Raw genomic sequence first — 19,008 nt, forward strand, 5'->3', positions numbered from 1 at the left:
GGAGCTACTTCAGATTCTGTCTCCCTCTCTCTCTGCCCTTCCCCCTCCCTCCCTCTCTTTCTCTCCCTCTCTCTCTCTCTCTCTCTCTCTCAAAAATAAACATTAAGAAAATTTTTTTTTTAAAAAAAGAAAACCTGAATGTTATTATATCGTATTAAGGTAGTTAAAGGTTATTGTAACTTCAACAATTATTTTTTCTTATTATGCTATTGAACTTTATCAGTAGTTACTGACTTTCCCAAGCATCACCAAGTGATCCAGATAGTAATAAGTATTTTGGGCGGAAATAATTACACAAAAGTAAAGCCCAAAGTAATTTTTATTAAGGCAGTTTCAGCTAAGGTGTATAGATTTTGACCTATGAAATTTTGAAATTGGGAAAAAATAATCAATGAATGATCCCTAAAATTAATGGGGAAAATATGTAATGGTTAAGTGTTGTATAGAAAATAGATTAAGGAATTGACATTAAGAAGTTACTCTGTCAAAGGAAATTAATCTGTACTTTTTAGTAGAATGTTCATAATCATAAACTGGAATAAAAAAACTATCCTTAGGATTAACATGTTGGTGGGGTTAAAATGACATTCTTGTGTGTGTCAGAATAGTCTACATCCACCCCCAATTACACAGTTTCTCATACATGACTAGGCCAGGCCTGAAGACTCCCCGAGAGCATGGCTCCCTCAGAGTTCATATTGAGACCATGGTATATGAGGTAACTTCGACATATTTCGTGTGGTTAGCACATTGAGTTAGCTCCCGGTCTAGTGCCTAATATGCCTCGTTGATTTCAAATGTTGTGTGGTTATTAACTTCTGCTTTAATTTACTTTCATCAAATATTTCTGATGTGGAAATGTACCTTTCAAGAAAATAAATTTATACTACTTGATTTTTAAATATAGAAAATTTGCCTAATTTAGGAAAGATAAATATCTTAAAATCAGCACATGACTTTTATGTTTTGTTTGTTTGTTTTAGTAAACATGTTTATGGAGTACTACAGAAAGTTTCCTCCAGGTATACACTTTGATTTACAAGTGCTAAATGACCTTCTAAATTCTTTACTCAAACATTGTTTATTGAAAGAAGTATTTCAGGTAGTGAACCTCAGCATAATGGTTAAAATGCTGGTAAGTAACCTAAAAATATATACTTTCTAACTCATATGTGAACTTCTCTGTTATGTTTGTTGTTTGTATAATTTAGCAGTTAAATTTCTGTGTTGTCAAATACTTCCTAGAGAACACTTGTGTTTTTCAGCATAAACGAATTTGAGAAACTTAAGGTGTACAGAAAGAAGACATGAAAATGAGTGTAATTTTTTTTGTTTTATCCAGCCTGCTCTGAAAATATTACTAAAAATATTTGAGCATGTGGCAACTATGAAATTAAGGAATGCTGTACCTGCTTTAATTGATATATTTTGTAAGGTATGCTTTATTTTATCTCTTTTATTCTCTGATAGTGACTAACCAAGAAAATAATTCTTTCCACTAACACTCTTAAAGCACCTTTTATCCACATTATTGATGCCAAAGAATTCTGTTTTTCAGAAATGTTCTTTTTCTCTTGAAAGAGGATTTATAAACGGACTCCAGTGACTGATAGGCCTTCCCCTTAAATAAATTATTCCAAGCACTCCAGGTGACTTCTTTTTAAGTTGTGAAGTCATCTTGATACCTTAAAAATGATTAAAGAAAACTCTCTTCATCAAAAAGATTTGAGGTCATTTATAACAAAAATAAATATGCAAATCAGTATATGAATAGAAAATCATGACCGAAACAAAGGAAGTAGATAGGGAAAAACATGGAGGTTAGGAATTAATTTTATATTTGACACTAAACAAAAAGAAAAATAATTTTCATGGCTTCCTAAAAATATGTTAAAATTTGTACTTTTGGATGCTTACTGGTATTTAGCACTGCATGGCCATCCATTTCAGAATAGGCTAACAGCAAGAAAGCCTGCATTTTCTTTAAGGAGCAGCATTGGAACCACTCTAGCAGATGTACAGATATTTCAGTGAATGCCTCTAGTTCCACTTTACAAAACTTGACAGAATTACCTGCCTAGAAATTTTTTGAACCAGAAATTACTGATTACCACTAATAGTTGTAGAAAAGCTCGGTTTGATACTTCTCAGGAAGTTTACAATCTGGGATAAGGTATAAACACCAGTGCTATGCTAAAGATGAAATGAGTACAAAACAAGATGTACGGACGATAAATTCATTGAGATAACTTGAAAAACAGAAAGAATATTCAAGTTTTGAACTAAAGAATTATTTTCATTTTCACTTTAAATTCTTAAAGTAGTGTGTCTAATTTTGGTTCTCAAATATTGGAAGAATATATGCTTCAGACTTTTTAGGTGAATTTTAATTCTGCTTGTCCGCTTATTTCATTTTGTCCACCAGTCTCCTAATTGTTACATACTGGTTTTTAACTTTTTCATGTTTGTATAAAAATGATTCCTTTTCTTTTTTTTTTTTTTTGTCTTCTACAGTTTGTTGAAGTTGGAATGGTGTTTGACCCAGAACACTTTAACTATATCATCAAGCTCTTATACCAACTACAGGCTTCCCAACAAGAAATAACTGCAGTTCTGGAAATGAAATCCAGGTGAGAAAAGTCATTATAATTAAGGTTAAGTTTTATATTTATATATATATTTTTCTATATATTTATATATTTAAATATATATACTTACGGACTTACAAAGGATGAAAGGAAAGCACTTACCACTGTTCAAACACCTGGGTAGTAACCCACCATAAGCCCTTCTCCCATCTCTTGGCTCTGTCCTAGTCACATTGTCATTAGTCGGGCTGCCTCTAGACAGCCCTTCTGACCAGCCTCACCAAATCTTTGTCAGTACCTCATTCATCTCCATGCCTGCACATCAAGTGTAAGAGGAATCTCTTATCCTTTGTTTCAGAACTTACTTAATTACACTTACTGCACTCTCTTTTATGTATATAAATTGCGTTAATTCTTTATTTTCTTTCACTTCTTTTCATGTTAGCTATAATAAAATACTTTAATCCCCTTCTTCATCTGTCTCTCACTTGTTCAGTTTCTCTATGTGGCTCATAGGACTCCCAAGACTTTTTTTATTTGGAAACCTATGATAATTATGAGCAGTATCATAATGTACCTGTATTGAGAAAAAGGAAAGCCTTGACTTTTACAGAAATTTTAAGTAAACCATTATATACATAGAGAAAGTATTACATATTGTGTTTAAAAGAACCGTGACTTTTGAATGAAATCATAGTTGATAGAATACAAATGGTATTAACCACCAAAGTCCTTGAGAATGCCTAGAAAGTTCCTTCATACAGCTTCTACAGCTGTTGTCATCTCATTTCTCATTATTTTCTAATACAGAGCTTTTGACTTCCTTGGTTCATAGTGTCCGTAGGCCAAAAGTACATTAATAGTCACATTTATTACGTAGTTAGATGCAAACAAGTTAATAGTAGTAATTTTATGATATCTGACAGAAGGTTCTTAAAAATTTTCAATAACCTGTGAGGGTCCTATGCATTTGCTATAGTCTAGCCCTGGATGTCCTGGTACACAGATAGGGAATTGCAGTGATTCTACTAAGTAATAGGACGTCCCTTGAAGCACCAGCATTGAAGATACATTTGACTTCTTCAAGTTCTGGGAGTTGTTTCATTTCTTTAACTAATGATAATTGCAATTTATGTTGTCTATAAAAATTATAATACTCTTCAGGCTACATAAAGTGTTGGGACTACTTAGGAAATAAATTTTTGTGAGAAGAATGTCTAGCATAGAGTTCTGGGATTAAATCCATTTATAATAACTAGAGTACATGGATGTTTTCTTCAGAACATTAAGTCATTCCTCTCCTGATCCACATGCTAACAAGTTGGCTTTTTGGACAGTGGCAGCTATGACGGAGAGCTGAAATGGCTAGCAGATGTTAGTCTGCTGCCAGATTGAGTAGCATTTGGCACAAGGGAAGTGTGCGCGTCCATGTTCAAAAGGAGCAACAGTACCCTGGTACCCAGAACAGCTATACAACTCAACCCTTCAGGCACTGACTGGGAAAAGGATCTCTTGATATAGGAAGACTCCAGAACAAACCAGCCTTAGTTTTCAAATTTTCAAATTGACACAATCTCGCAAATATTTTTGTAGTTTATTTTACAACCCCTAATTTTGAAAATTGTATCCTTAAATACTCTACTACTTCGTATGCTCCCACTTCAAAAGAATTATCTAGTATTTTTAAGAGGAATTAACATTGGTGACCTATTTGATGAAGGACAGACTAGGAAAATAACTTGGTAGTTAAAAGGTACAGTTTATGGTTGGGGATGTGGATGCAGCCTCAATGCAGAAGGAAAAAAAATTAATATTATTTTATATTTGTATTTTCCTGACACCTGTTGAAATAATTACCCTTTTCTGGCCTAGGGAAATGAGTTTCAATAGACACTCATACTTTGATTTTATTATAGTTTTTAATTAGGTAGTTTATAGTTCATTTGGAAGGTTTTCACTTTCAGTAGATAAGGCTGCTAGAAAAAAATTCTAACATTTACTTTCAGGATATCAGTGAGAATGTAGGTGTGTCTATAATCTAGGACATTTAACATACATTTAATGAGTAATTTTTTTTATTTTGAAATAATTTTAGACTTACAGAAATGTTGCAAAAATTAGTATAGAGACTTCCCATGAACCCTTCATCTAGCTTCCCTTCATGTTAATATCCTACATAGTAATGGTGCAGTTATCAAAACCAGGAAATCACTACTGTAAAACCCAATTAACTACACGTCTCAGTGCATCCTCATAGGAGGTACATGGTGCCAATACATTTCAGATAAGTTAACCTTGATAACTTAGTAAAAACAGTGTTAACTGCCAGGTTTCTACATGTAAAGATACTCTTTGCCCCTTTGTAATTAATATTTTGGGGAAGAGACTTTAACATTATACATTATCTGCTTCCTCCTCAAACTTTTACACATTAATTTTAGGATTCATCAGGGGATCTTTCCTGGAAGTTACTACTGTGGTATTTGCCCCATGGTGATTTTGTATTTTCCCTATTTCTTGTACATTTTTTTAATTGGAATTTTGAGTAAAGGAGAGCTGCCCCTTCTTCATTTATTTCTTCATTTATTTATATCAGTATGAGCTCATTTTATTTTATTTTTATTTTAGGGGTTATATATGATCTAATACTATTATTATTTGTTTTGTTGCTCAAATTATTCCAGATTTGACTTTTGGGAAGTGCTTCAGGGTAGTTCCTATATCCTTCCATCACATTCTGTTCATTTTTCTACCATTTTCTTATTTTTTGGAGCCATAAAGTTGCTTTAAGTGTCATCTTCTGTTTTTCCTCCTGCAACATTGGCAACAACCAAGGAGCTTCTCCAAGGAGCTTTGGTTCCTTTTATGGGAGAGTGGTATTCGAAGACCAAGATCTGATCATTGCTACAGGAGCATAACTGCAGCCAGGCCTTCTGAGTGGACAGGGCTAGGAAATATACGCATATATATGTGTATACAAAATATGTAAATAAAAATACACATAGGAAATATATGTGTGTCTATATACATAGACATATACATATATACACAAAAAACATAAATTTTTCTCTTTGTATGTATATTTAAAAAACATGAGTTCATACTGACAGCTTGATTCTAATCCAACACCACAGGTTTATTTTAGCCTTCCCTTTTTCTTATTTATAAATTCTTTCTGACAGTGAGAAACCTGACTTTCATTATGAATAATATGTTTAGTCATTTATAAATCCTATCCACATAAAGTGGTGTCAGAACTGCTAACCTATACCCCTGTGAAAAAAAAATTTATTTAGAGTTTGGTATTAGTATAAAGTTATTTTTTTTCTTTAGCCTTATAGTATTCAGCCAAAAAAATTAGTTCCTCACTTAGGTTAGTTCTTTTTTGCCTCACTCCTTTCAGTGTGGTTATTCATTTGTAGAACATTGAGGTTATTCATTACTGTTTGTTTTATATTTTGAGTTCTTCCAAATCCTGGTTTTAATTATTTAAGGTGGTATATGAAACATTACTGTTTGTTCTAAGAGTCAAAGCTGTACTAAAATGTATGCAATGAAAAGTGTTGATTCTCCTTACCCCTAATGCCCTATTTCCATTCCTTCTTTTTACCTGTTTTCCACCTACTCAAGGTAGCCAGTATTTTAGTTTCTGGTTTGTCCTTCTTATAATGTGTAGATATATATATAGATATATATATATCTATATATATATATGTAGATGTATATATATACCTATATATAGAACTGCACCATACTTCATTGTGTGGATATTCATACAATGCTGCAGTGAATAACCCTGAATGTATGTATTTTTGTATTGTTGGAGGTATATTTTTATGGCATATTTCTAGAATTGGGATTGCTTGGTCAAAAGATAAGTGCACTACTATACAAAGTACTCAAAAAGGTATGGATAACCAAAATGAAATTCTAAGAATATTCAAGTAACCCCAAAGGAAGATAAAGGGAAACAGAACATATAATAAAATGGCAGACTTAAGCTTTTTAGCTTATCAATACTCACTTTAAATGTAAATGTTCTTTTTTTTGAGAGAGAGAGAGAGAGAGAGAGAACATGTGCATGTATTTGTGCGTGTGCACACATAAGCAGGGAAGGGGAGCGTGGGAGAGAATGAAAGAAGGGGCACATGGGAGAGAGTGAGAGAATCTCAAGCCGACTCCTTGCTCAGCACTGAGCCCAGTGTCAGGCTTGATCCCACAACCCTGGGATCAGGACCTGAGCTGAAATCAAGAGTCAGATGCTCAGCCGACTGAACCACCCAGCTGCCCCTAAATGTAAATATTCCAATTATAACAATTAAATGACAGCAGTTGGCAGAGTAGGTATAAAAGCACGATCCAACTATATACTATCTATAAGAAATTCACTTCCAATATGAAGATATAGGCAGGTTGAAAGTTAAAGCATGGAAAATGATATACCATACAAATGGTAATTTTAAAGAAAGAATGTGAATGGCTGTATTGATTACGGGTAAGATACACTTCAGAGCAAAGAAAATTACCAGAGACAAAGAAGAACACTGCATAATAACAAAATCGTCAGTACACCAAGAATGCTTAGTAATCTGAAATGTGTATGCAGCAGACAACAGAGCTTCAAAATATGTGAAACAAAACTGATAGAGCTGAATGGATAAAATAACAAATCTATAATTTTAGTTGGAGACTCTATAATACCAAATTACCAAAGAAGATAGTAAGGAAGGAACAAAGGAACTACAAAATAGCCAGAAAACAATTTAACAAAATGCCAGCAGTGAGTCTTGCCTATCAATTATTACTTTAAATGTGACTGGATTAAATTCTCCAAATGAAAGGCAGTGTCTAAATGGATTAAAAACAAGATCCAGCTATATGCCACCTTCTAGAGACTTACTTCAGCTATAAAGATACATATACGCTGAAAGTGAAGGGATGAAAAAAAAGCTGTTCCATGCACATGGAAACCAAGAGGGCAGGATATACTTTTTCTCAGAAATACTAGACTTTTAAGTAGGAAGAGACAAAGTCATTATATAAGGAAAGGAGTCAGTTCATCAAAGGGTATAACAATTATATGAGGCACCTGGGTGGCTCAGTCAGTTGAGTGTCCGACTCTTGATTTTGGCTCAGGTCATGATCCTGGGGTCATGGGATTAAGCCCCGAATCAGGCTCAGCATTGAGTGTGGAGCCTACTTAACATTCTTTCTCTCTCCCTCTGCCCCTCTCCCTGGCTTGTGCTCTCTCTCTCTCCCAAAATAAAAAGATAGATAGGGAATATAACAATTGTAAAAAAAAAAAAAAAAAAAAAAAAAAAAAATATATATATATATATATATATATATATATATATATATACACACACACACACACACACACACACACACACCCAACATCAGAGCAGCCTAATATCTAAAGCAAATATTAACAGATCTAATGGGAGAAATAGACACCAGTATAATAAAAGTAGAGGATGTCAGTACTTATTTCAACAATGGGTATATCATCCAGCAGAAAATCAGTAAAGAAACATGTGACTTGAACTACACTTTAGACTAAATGGACCTAACAGATATATACAAAACAATTCCATCCAACAGGAGCAGAACAGACATTCTTCTGAAGCACATTCAGACCATTCTCAGGATAGATCATATGTTAGTTCACAAAACAAGTAAACAAAATTTAAGAGGATTGAGTCAAGTATCTTTCCTGATTACAATGGTATGAAACTAGAAGTCAATAACAGGAGGAAAACTCGAAAATCCACAGATATGTGGAAATTAAACAGATACTCCTAAACAAGCAGTTAATCAAGGAATAAATCAAAAGGGAAGTAAAAAAACCTTAAACAAATGAGAATGGAAATGCAACATACCAAAATCTGTGGGATACAGCAAAAGCAGTTCTAACAGAGACCTTTATAGTGATAAATGCCTACACTAAGAAAAAAGAAGGATCTGAAACCTAACTGAATATGTACCTCAAGGAAGTAGAAAAAGAAGAGCAAACTAAGGTCAGGGTTAATGGAAGGAAATAAAGATCAGAACAGAAATAAGTAGAAACTAGAAAAGCAATAGAAAAACAAAACTAAGGGTTTGTTTTCAAAAAGATAAAATTGACAAACCTTTAGCTACACTAAGAAAAAAGAGATGGAGCAAATAAATCAGAAATGAAAGAGGAGACATAACTGGCAGCACAGAAATACAAAGGCTATTAAAAGACTAAGAACAGTTACACACCAACTGATTGGACAATCTAGAAGAATTGGATAAATTCCTAGAAACCTACAACTTGCCAAGTCTGAAACATGAAGAAATAGAAAAATTGAACAGACAGTTTTGAGTAAGGAGATTAAAAATCTTTCCACAAAGAAAAACCCAGGACTAGATCGCTTCACTGATGAATTTTACCAGTTAAGGAAGAGTTAATAACAATCCTCAAACTCTTCCAAGAAATTGAAGATGAGGGGATACTTCCAAACTCATTTACATGTCCAGTATTACCCTGATACCAAAGTCAGACAAAGGTACCACAAAAACTGAAAATCACAGGACATTTTTCTTGATGAACATGGATACAAAATTCTCAACAAAATATTACCAAACCAAATTCAACTGCGCATCATACACCAAGATAAAGTGGGATTTGTCCCTGGGATACAGTAATGGTTCAACATGTGTAAATCAATAAATATGATATGTCCCATTAATAGAATGAAGGATGGATATCAAATGATTCTCTCAGTAGATGCAGATAAAGCATTTGACCAAATTTAACACCCTTTTGTGATAAAAACTCTCAACAAATTATGTATAGGGAAAATGGTACCTCAGTATAACAATGGCCATATATGACAAGACCGCAGCTAACATACTTCACAGTAAAAAGCTGAAAGATTTTTCTCTAAGATCAGGAACAAAGAAAAGATGTCTACTGTAACCACTTATGTTCAGCACAGTGTGGAAGTCCTAGGTGGAGTAATTAGGCAAGAAAAAGAAATCAGGGGTGCCTGGGTGGCTCAGTTAAGTGTCCGACTTGAGCTCAGGTCATGATCTCGTGGTTCACAAGTTCAAGCCCCATGTCAGGCTCTGTTCTGACAGCTCAGAGCCTGGAGCCTGCTTCAGAATCTGTGCCTTCCTCTCTCTCTTCCCCTCCCCCACTCACACTCTGTCTTTCTCAAAAGTAAATAAACATTTAAAAAAAATTTTAATGGGATCTCATCAAAATAAAAAGCTTCTGCACAGTGAAGGAAACAGTCACCAAAACTAAAAGGCAACTGACAGAATGGGAGAAGATATTTCCAAATGACATATCAGATAAAGGGCTAGTATCCAAAATCTATAAAGAATTTATCAAACTCAACACCTCCCCCCCCAAAAAAAATCCAGTGAAGAAATGGGCAAAAGACTTGAACAGACACTTCTCCAAAGAAGACATCCAGATGCCCAACCGACACGTGAAAAAATGCTCAACAACACTCATCATCAGGGAAATACAAATCAAAACCACAATGAGATACCACCTCACACCTGTCAGAATGGCTAACATTAACAACTCAGGCAACAACAGATGTTGGCGAGGATGCGGAGAAAGAGGATCTCTTTTGCACTGTTGGTGGCAATGCAAGCTGGTGCAGCCACTCTGGAAAACAGTATGGAGGTTCCTCAAAAAACTAAAAATAGAACTCCCTATGACCCAGAAATTGCATTACTAGGCATTTATCCACGGGATATAGGTGTGCTGTTTCGAAGGGACACATGCACCCCCATGTTTATAGCCACACTATCAACAATAGCCAAAGTGTGGAAAGAAACCAAATGTCCATCGATGGATGAATGGATAAAGAAGATGTGGTATATGTATACAATGGAGTGTTACTCGGCAATCAAAATGAAATCTTGCCATTTGCAACTATGTGGATGGAACTGGAGGGTGTTATGCTAAGTGAAATTAGTCAGAGAAAGACAAAAATCATATGACCTCACTCATATGAGGACTTTAAGAGACAAAACCGATGAACATAAGGGAAGGGAAACAAAAATAATATAAAAACAGGGAGGGGGACAAAACAGAAGAGACTCATAAATATGGAGAACAAACTGAGGGTTACTAGAGGGGTTGTGGGATGGGGGATGGGCTAAATGGGTGAGGGGCACTAAGGAATCTACTACTGAAATCGTTGCTAGCAATCATATGCTAACTAATTTGGATGTAAATTTTAAAAAATAAAAAATAAAATTTTTAAAAAAAGGAAAAAAAATTTTAAAGAAAAATAAAAGACATTCAAATTAGAAAGAAAGAATTAGAATTGTCTCTGTTTGCAGATTACATGATCCTACATACAGAAAACCTTAAAGACGCCACCAAAAATCGTTAGAACTAATAAAGTAAGTAAAGTTGCAGGATGTCATATCCACATACAAAAATCAGTTGTGTATTGAAAAAGCATTTGACAAAATGCAACATCCATTCATGATAAAAACCCTCAACAAAATAGGGTTAGAGGGAACATACCTCACCATAAGGGCCATATATGAAAAACCCACAACTAATATCATCCTCAATGGGGGAAAACTGAGAGTTTTCCTTTTGCAGTCAGGAACAAGACAGGAATGTCCATTCTCACCACTGTTATTTAACATAGTATTGGAAGTCCTAGCCACAGCAATTAGACAGCAAATTGGCAAGGAAGAGGTAAAACTTCCACTATTATATGCAGATGACATGATACTCTATACAGAAAACCCAAAAGACTCTACCCCAAAAATTGCTAGAACTAATACATGAATTCAACAGCCTTAGAATATAAATTCATTGTACAGAAATCCATTGCATTTCTATATACTGACAATAAAGCAGCAGAAAAAGAAATAAAGGGATGGATCCCATTTACAATTGCACCAAAAACCATAAGATACCTAGAAATAAACCTAACCAAAGAGGTGAAAGTTCTGTACTCCGAAAACTATAGAACACTAATGAAAGAAATTGAGGAGGGCACAAGAAATGGAAAGATGTTATTTTGATGGTATCTTCTCAGAGCTAGAACAAACAATCCTAAAATTTGTATGGAACCACAAAATATCCCAAGCAGTCAAAGCAACCTGGAAAAAACAAAGCAAAGCTGGAGGCATCACAATTCTGGACTTCAAGTTATAGTACAAAGCTGTAGTGATCAAAACAGTATGGTACTGGCACAAAAATAAACACATATTTCAATGGAACAGAACACAAAAGTCAGAAATGAACCCACAACTATGTGGTCAGTTTTCAACAATCCAATTGGGAAAAAACAGTCTCTTTTACAAATAGTATTGGGAAAACTAGACAGCAACATGCAAAAGAATGAAACTGGACCTCTTTCTTACAACATACACAAAAATAAATTCAAATGGATCAAAGACCTAACTGTGAGACATTAAAATCCCAGTAACCTCTTTGACCTTGGCCATAGCAACTTCTTACTAGATACATGTCCTGAGGCAAGGGAAACAAAAGCAAAAATAAACTATTGGGAATTCATCAAAATAAACTTCTACACAGCAAGGGAAACAGTCAACAAAACTAAAAGGCATCTTACAGAATGGGAGAGGATATTTGCAAATGGCGTATCTGATAAAGGGTTAGTATCTAAAATAAATGAAGAACTTATAAAACTGAATATCCAAAAAATGAATAATCTAGTTAACAAATGGGCAAAAGACATAATTAGACATTTTTCCAAAGAAGACATATAGATGGCCAACAGACACATGAAAATACGTTCATTGTCACCATCTAGGAAATGCAAAGCAAAACTGCAATGAGATGTCACCTCACACCTGTCAAAATGGCTGAAATCAACACACACAAAAAAACAAAACACACATGTTTTGTGTGTTTAAACATATTCACATATTAAAATATGTTCATTATCACTTACCATCCAGGAAATGCAAAGCAAAACTACCAATTCTCACACCTGTCAGAATGACTAAAATCAATAACCCCAAAACAACAGGTGTTGGCAAGAATGTCAAGAAAGGGGAACCCTCTTGCACTGTTGGTAGGAATGCAAACTGGTGCATCCACTCTGGAAAACAGTATGAAGTTTCCTCGAAAAGTTAAAAATAGAACTACCCTACGATCCATCAGTTGCACCACTAGTATTTACCGAAAGAATATAAAAATACTAATTCAAAGGGATACGTGCACCCTGATGTTTATAGCAGCATTATCTACGATCGCCAAGTTATGGAAGCAGCTCAAATGTCCATCAACTGATGAGTGGATAAAGAAGTTGTGGTGTGTGTAAAACCTTGGCTTGTGAGGAACTTGTTCTGTGAGTGTTCCACAAGATGAGCAAACATTTCTAACAAATTTTAACTTGATAAACGAGTGATGTCTTGCAATGTGAGTAGTATGTAATGCTGAATGTCACATGATCACAACTTAGCCATTGGTTCTTCTCTGTCTTGCTGCAGATTGTATGTGATCATCTCTCATGCTCGGATGCTCAGTCTCAGGCTACAGTATTTGGCAGAAATCAGTGATTTTTCAGAACGCTGGAAGGTGCCCACAGCTGGTACTACTAGTGTGTTTTTTGTCACTTCAAAGCACCTATGGACAGTCATTTGCTTTTGCATACAAGAGTAGGAATGCTTTGCTGCATTCTGGGTCAGGCTGCCTGCAGATATAGACCCTTTCCTCTGCTGTCTTATTGCCTGTTACATTAAATACAGTATATGACAAGAGTTTATTAATACTGTACTGTAGTCAACCTGTGTGAGCATATACAATGGCCCCCATGCAGAAAAAGGTTGAAAAGAAAGGCAGTAAGAAGATAATTACAATGGAAGTAAAAAAGGAGAAGTACAGGTGAGGTATGCAGAAGGCCAAAATTGCAAGATTTTATAAGAAGTCTATGTCTATATCTCGTTTGCAGAGGAGGAGGAGGAGATAAAGGTATCCCTCATTTCAGATGAGATTAGGGAAGTGGGTAAAATGTGAGAAACAGTGCAAGATTTTGGAGAAAAGCACCACCTGATGAAGGCTTTAGCAGTGTAAGCGATGAATCTGTTTAACAACAATGCAATGTCACATTTCCGCAGAATCCTCAAAAGGAGGCGAAAGCAAGTGTCCTTGGAAAGGTTCCTTGTTAAAGTTGCATGAAAAGAAAAAGATTCCACAGAGCCAATAGATGGCAGCAATTCTGTTAGAAAGTCATTCTATACAATAACCCTCCTCTCTCTTGTCTCCCTCACACCAGCCACAAAGGTTTACAAAGGGAAGTACAGATTAATTTATTTTTCTTTTTATTTTGTATTTTCTTTTTAATTTTATATTATAGTACAGTACTGTAATCATTTTTATATGAATATTTTTGGGTTGTGGAATGAATCATCTGAGCTTCCATTATTTCTTGTGGGGAAATTGACTTTCATATACAAGTGCTTTGCATTACAAGCATGTTTCTGAAACAAATTACGCTCGCAAACCAAGATTTTACTGTGTGGGTGTGTGTGTGTGCGTGTGTGTGTGTATATATATATATGCATGCAATGGAATATTACTCAGCCATAAAAAAAGAATGAAATCTCACCATTGCAACAATGTGGATGGAACTAGATAGAGAGTATAATGCTAAGTGAAATAAGTCAGAGAAAGACAAATACCATATGATTTCATTCATATGTGGAATTTAAGAAACAAAACAAATGACTGTAGGGAAAAGAAGAGAGAGAGTGGCAAACCAAGAAACAGACACTTTATATAGAGAACAAACTAATGGCTACCAGAGGGGAGATAGGCAGGGGGATGGGTTAAATAGGTATGGTGATTAAGGAGGGCATTTGTGATGAGCACCCAGTGTTGTGCAGAAGTGTTGTATCACTAAATTATACACCTGAAACTAACATTATACTGTGTGTTAACTAACTGGAATTTAAATAAAAACTTAAAACTTAAAATAAAAATTCAAAAATTAAAATACAAAGTTGCATCTCTATATACTAATAGCGAAGTATTCAGAAAAATCAAGAAAACGATCCCATTTACAATAACCTCTTAACAAATAAATTTACTGAGGAGGTGAAAGATTTATACATTGAAAACCATGAAACTGATAAAAGTAATCAAAACAAAAAAAATAAAAAGATATTCTGTGTTCATGGATCGGAAGAATTAATACTGTGAAAATGTCCATGCTACCCAAAACTAACTATAGGTTCAATTCAATTTCAATCAAAATTCTAATAACATTTTTTTACAGAAATAGAAAAAACAATTTTAAAATTCATACGGAGCTACAACATACCCCGAATGGCTAAAGCAATCTTGAGCAAAAAGAACAAAGTAGGGTATGGTGTATATATACAGAATATGTATTATTCAGCCTTTAAAAAGAAGGATATCCTACCATCTGTGACAACACGGATTAACATGGAGTACATTATGCTAAGTGAAACAAGGCAGTCACAGAAAGACAGATCTGCATGATCTCACTTGTATGTGGAATCTGAAGAAGTCTAACTCAGCAACAAATTAGAATAGTGGTTACCAGGAGATGGGGATGGGAGCAGATGAGGTGTTGGTCAAAGGGTACAAACTTGTAGCTATAAAATTAGTAAGTTCTGGAGACCGATTTTACAACATAATGACTATGGTTAATCATAACGTATTGTGTACTTGGAATTTGCTGAGAGTAGATCTCGTGTTTTCACCGCCCCCCATACACACACACTAGATGAGGTGATAGATACATTAACTATCTCAATGGTGACAATTATTTCACAATGTATATACATTTAGTAAAACATGTTATATATCTTATATACAATTTTTATTTGTCAGCATGCCTTGGTTTAACTGGGGGAAAAGTGTCAATAACAATGCTAGCTAGCAAGGGTTTAGGAAAAGTGTCTCTTAATATGTTTTGGTGGGAATGTAAAATGATATAGCCATTATGGAAAATAGTTGAGCAGTTTCCTTAAAAACTGAACATATAAAAATCAAGTATAGCATTGAACTATTGGGCATTTATTGTAATGAAATGAAAACTTGTACTCAAAAATTTGTGTACAAACATTCATAGCAGCTTTAATTGTAATAGCCAAAACCTAGGGGGAAAACAGATGTTCTTCAACAAGTGAATGAACAGTTCAGTTGTGGTACATCCATGCCAAGGAATACTACTTAGCAATAGAAATCAACAAACTATTGAAACATGAAACAAATTGAATTGTTCTCAAAGAAATCATACTGAATTTAAAAAGCCAATCTCAAAGGCCACATGCTACGTGGTTCCATTTATATAACATTCTCAAAATGACAAAGCTGTAGATATGGAGAAGCAAGTATGGTTGACAGGGGATGGGGATAGGGGTTGGGGGGTGAGTATAAATGGATAACATGAGGAAGTTCCTTTGTGGTGATGGAACAGTTCTATATCTGTATTGTGGTGATGGTAACATGAATCTATATATGGGATAAAATTGCATAGAACTACACACCCACAGATGAATGCATGTAAAAAGTGGTGAAAACTAAATAATATCTGTAGTCTAATTAACAGTATTGTAACAATGTCAGTTTCCTAGTTTTTATGTTGTTCTACAATTATATAAGAAATCATCATTGGAAGAAGCTGGATGAAGAGTACCAGGACTAGGTACTATTTTGAAAATTTCTGTGAGTCTATAATTATTTCAATATAAGTTTTTTAAGGGTAAGTACATATATTAGATACAGCCCAGAGGGCTCTACCAACTTGTATACATGGTATGTATATATACATTATGTTTGTATAGATATGTTGTATACACGGTGTATATGTTTGTTTGTGTGGTGTGTGTATATACGTATTTTGGTATATGTGCATATATGTACCTGTGGTGTGTGTGTGTATACATATATGTACACACACACATATATATATCCAGAAACTTCAGAGACTATTCACAGCTTTGCTAACATAGTGTGTTGTCATACTTTTTTATCTTTTCTAGTCTATTAGGTAACAAATGGTATTTCAGTGTTCTGATTTGCTTTTCTTTTACCATAAATGAGTTTAAAACTTTTCATGTATTTGAGGGCTGTTTTTATACTTTTTGTTGTGAATTGTCTGCTCATGTCCATTTTTCTATTGGATTCTGGTTCTTTGTTCCTTAATATTTTTTTCTAGTTTGTCAGTTGTCTTTTGAATTTGTTTATGGTTTTTACCATGCAAAAACTTTTATTTTTATTCAACCTACATTATCAATCTTTTTTTATTGCCTCAGTTTTGAATCATAGTTATTTTTTATTGCATCTGAATTTTGAGTCATAATTTACCTAAACCAAGGTTTTAGAGAAATTCACCCATGTTTCCTTATTTATGTGGTTTCATTTCTATAGTTAGGTTCTTAATCTATTTGGAGTTTATTCTTATGTGTGGTGTAAGATACAGATCTAATTTTTTTCTCCATTGGTTGTCCCAGTTTTCCCAGCACCACTTATTTAATTTGAGTGATTTGAAATGCTACCTTTGTCAAATACTAAATCTCATATGTGTTTGGGTCTGTGTCTGGACTTTGTATTCTACTCCACTGGACTATTTGTTTATTCGTGCACCAGTTCCACAGTATTTTAATTATAGAGGCTTTAGTAATATGTTTTAACATTCTGTGGGGATAATCCCCTGTGAAGTTTTTCTTTTCCATGTCTCTCTTGCTCTTCTTGCATGTATGTTTTATTGCCTGTAAGTAGTTTGTCTTACCTAACTGCTTTGGCTCCTACCTCTAGTACAGTATTGAATAATAATGGATAGGGCCACCTGGGTGACTCAGTCGGTTAAGTGTCCGACTTCAGTTCAGGTCATGATCTCATGATTCATGAGTTCGAGCCCCGCTTCGGGGCTCTGACATCTCAGAGCCTGGAGCCTGCTTCAGATTCTGTGTCTCCCTCTCTCTCTTTCCCCTCCCCTGCTACCACTCTGTCTCTCTCTCAAAAATGAATAAACATTAAAAAAATTTTTAAATGAATAATAATGAGTAATAATGGATATGGTGGACATTTTTTCATTGTTCCTGATCATAGTGGAAATATCTCTAGAATTTTCTCATTAAATACAATAGTAGCTTTAGGACTAAGATATATGTATTTAATCACTTCAGAAAGTGTCTCTCGGTCCCTATATTCATAAGTGAATTGATGTTGAATTTTATCAGTCTTTTTTAATATCTATGGAAATAATCATGATTTTTTCCCTTAGATTTTTTAATATGGTATATGATATTGATGGATTTTCTAATACTGAAGTTGCCTTACATTTGCAAAATAAATACCACTCTGTCATGGTGTGTCATTTTCTTAAGATGGTCTTGGATTCTGTTTGTCAATATTTTTAATTTTGTGGTAAAATACACATAATATTTACCATCTTAACCATTTTTAAGTGTACATTTCAGCAGTGTTAAACACATTCACATTTTTGTGCAGCCATCACAACCATCATCTGCGTAACTCTTTTCAATTTTGTAAAACTGATTTGCTTGTTAATATTTTATCTAGCTTTTTTCATCACTGTTATAACTGATATTGTTCTGTACTTTTCTTTCTTCTGCCTTTATCTAGTTTAAGTATCAATGTTATTTATACTTGATTCATGAAAGGAATTAGGAATTCCATTAAAAAAATTTTTTTTAATCTTTATTTATTTTTGAGAGAGAGACAGAGTGTGAGCACAGGAGGAGCAGAGAGAGAGGGAGACATAGAATCCGAAGCAGGCTCCAGGCCCTGAGCTGTCAGCACAGAGCTGGATACGGGGCTCGAACTCACGAACCATGAGATCATGACCTGAGCTGAAGCCGGACGCTCAACCGACTGAGCCACCCAGGCGCCCCAAGGAATTCCATTTTAATGCTTATAGAGTATTATAAGTTAATTTATAGAGCATTGGGACTAATTATCAAAACTAGCCCCATAATTTGATGTACAGTAATGGCACCCTCTTATTCCTTTTTTCTTCTTTTTCTCTTTCCAATTGCCAAAGGATGTTTCTTCTTCATTTTTGTTGTTTTTTCTTTCCCAGAAGCTATGCATTTTATAAATTGTGTTCTTTTTTTTTTTTTTTTCAAAAAAATTTTAAGTTGATTTATTTATTTTGAGAGAGAGCACAAGCAGGGTATGGGCAGAGAGAGGAAGAGAGAATTCCAAGCAGGTTCCACACTGTCAGCAAAGAGCCCAATTCAGCTCAGACTCACAAACTGAGGTCACAAACCTAAGCAGAGATCAAGAGTCCAACACCTTAACTGACTGAGCCACCCAGGCATCCCTAGATTGTGTTCTTCAAATCATACAAACTTTTAAGTTCCTTCTGCGTGATTTGGGTTATAATCTACCCAGTTTTTGTTTTCTTCTGTGGGTTTTTTAAAATCATTTTCAAATTTAGTATGG

At 34.6% G+C, this 19,008-nt stretch overlaps 1 protein-coding gene across 6 annotated transcripts in view; it reads left to right on the plus strand.

The window, feature by feature from the left end:
• TOPAZ1 (testis and ovary specific TOPAZ 1) overlaps positions 1–19,008 on the plus strand; it is a 100,341-nt gene that overhangs the window by 46,832 nt on the left and 34,501 nt on the right. For all 6 annotated transcript variants that reach the window (XM_060638041.3, XM_060638044.3, XM_060638047.3 and 3 more), the window contains 3 exons: positions 984–1,135; positions 1,343–1,435; positions 2,515–2,630. In XM_060638041.3, coding sequence (XP_060494024.2) covers positions 984–1,135; positions 1,343–1,435; positions 2,515–2,630 — 361 coding nt within the window. The remainder of the gene's footprint in view (positions 1–983; positions 1,136–1,342; positions 1,436–2,514; positions 2,631–19,008) is intronic.

This window comes from Panthera onca, chromosome C2 (genome assembly GCF_046562875.1).
Source record: "Panthera onca isolate mPanOnc1 chromosome C2, mPanOnc1 haplotype 2, whole genome shotgun sequence".
NCBI classification, from domain to species: domain Eukaryota; kingdom Metazoa; phylum Chordata; class Mammalia; order Carnivora; family Felidae; genus Panthera; species Panthera onca.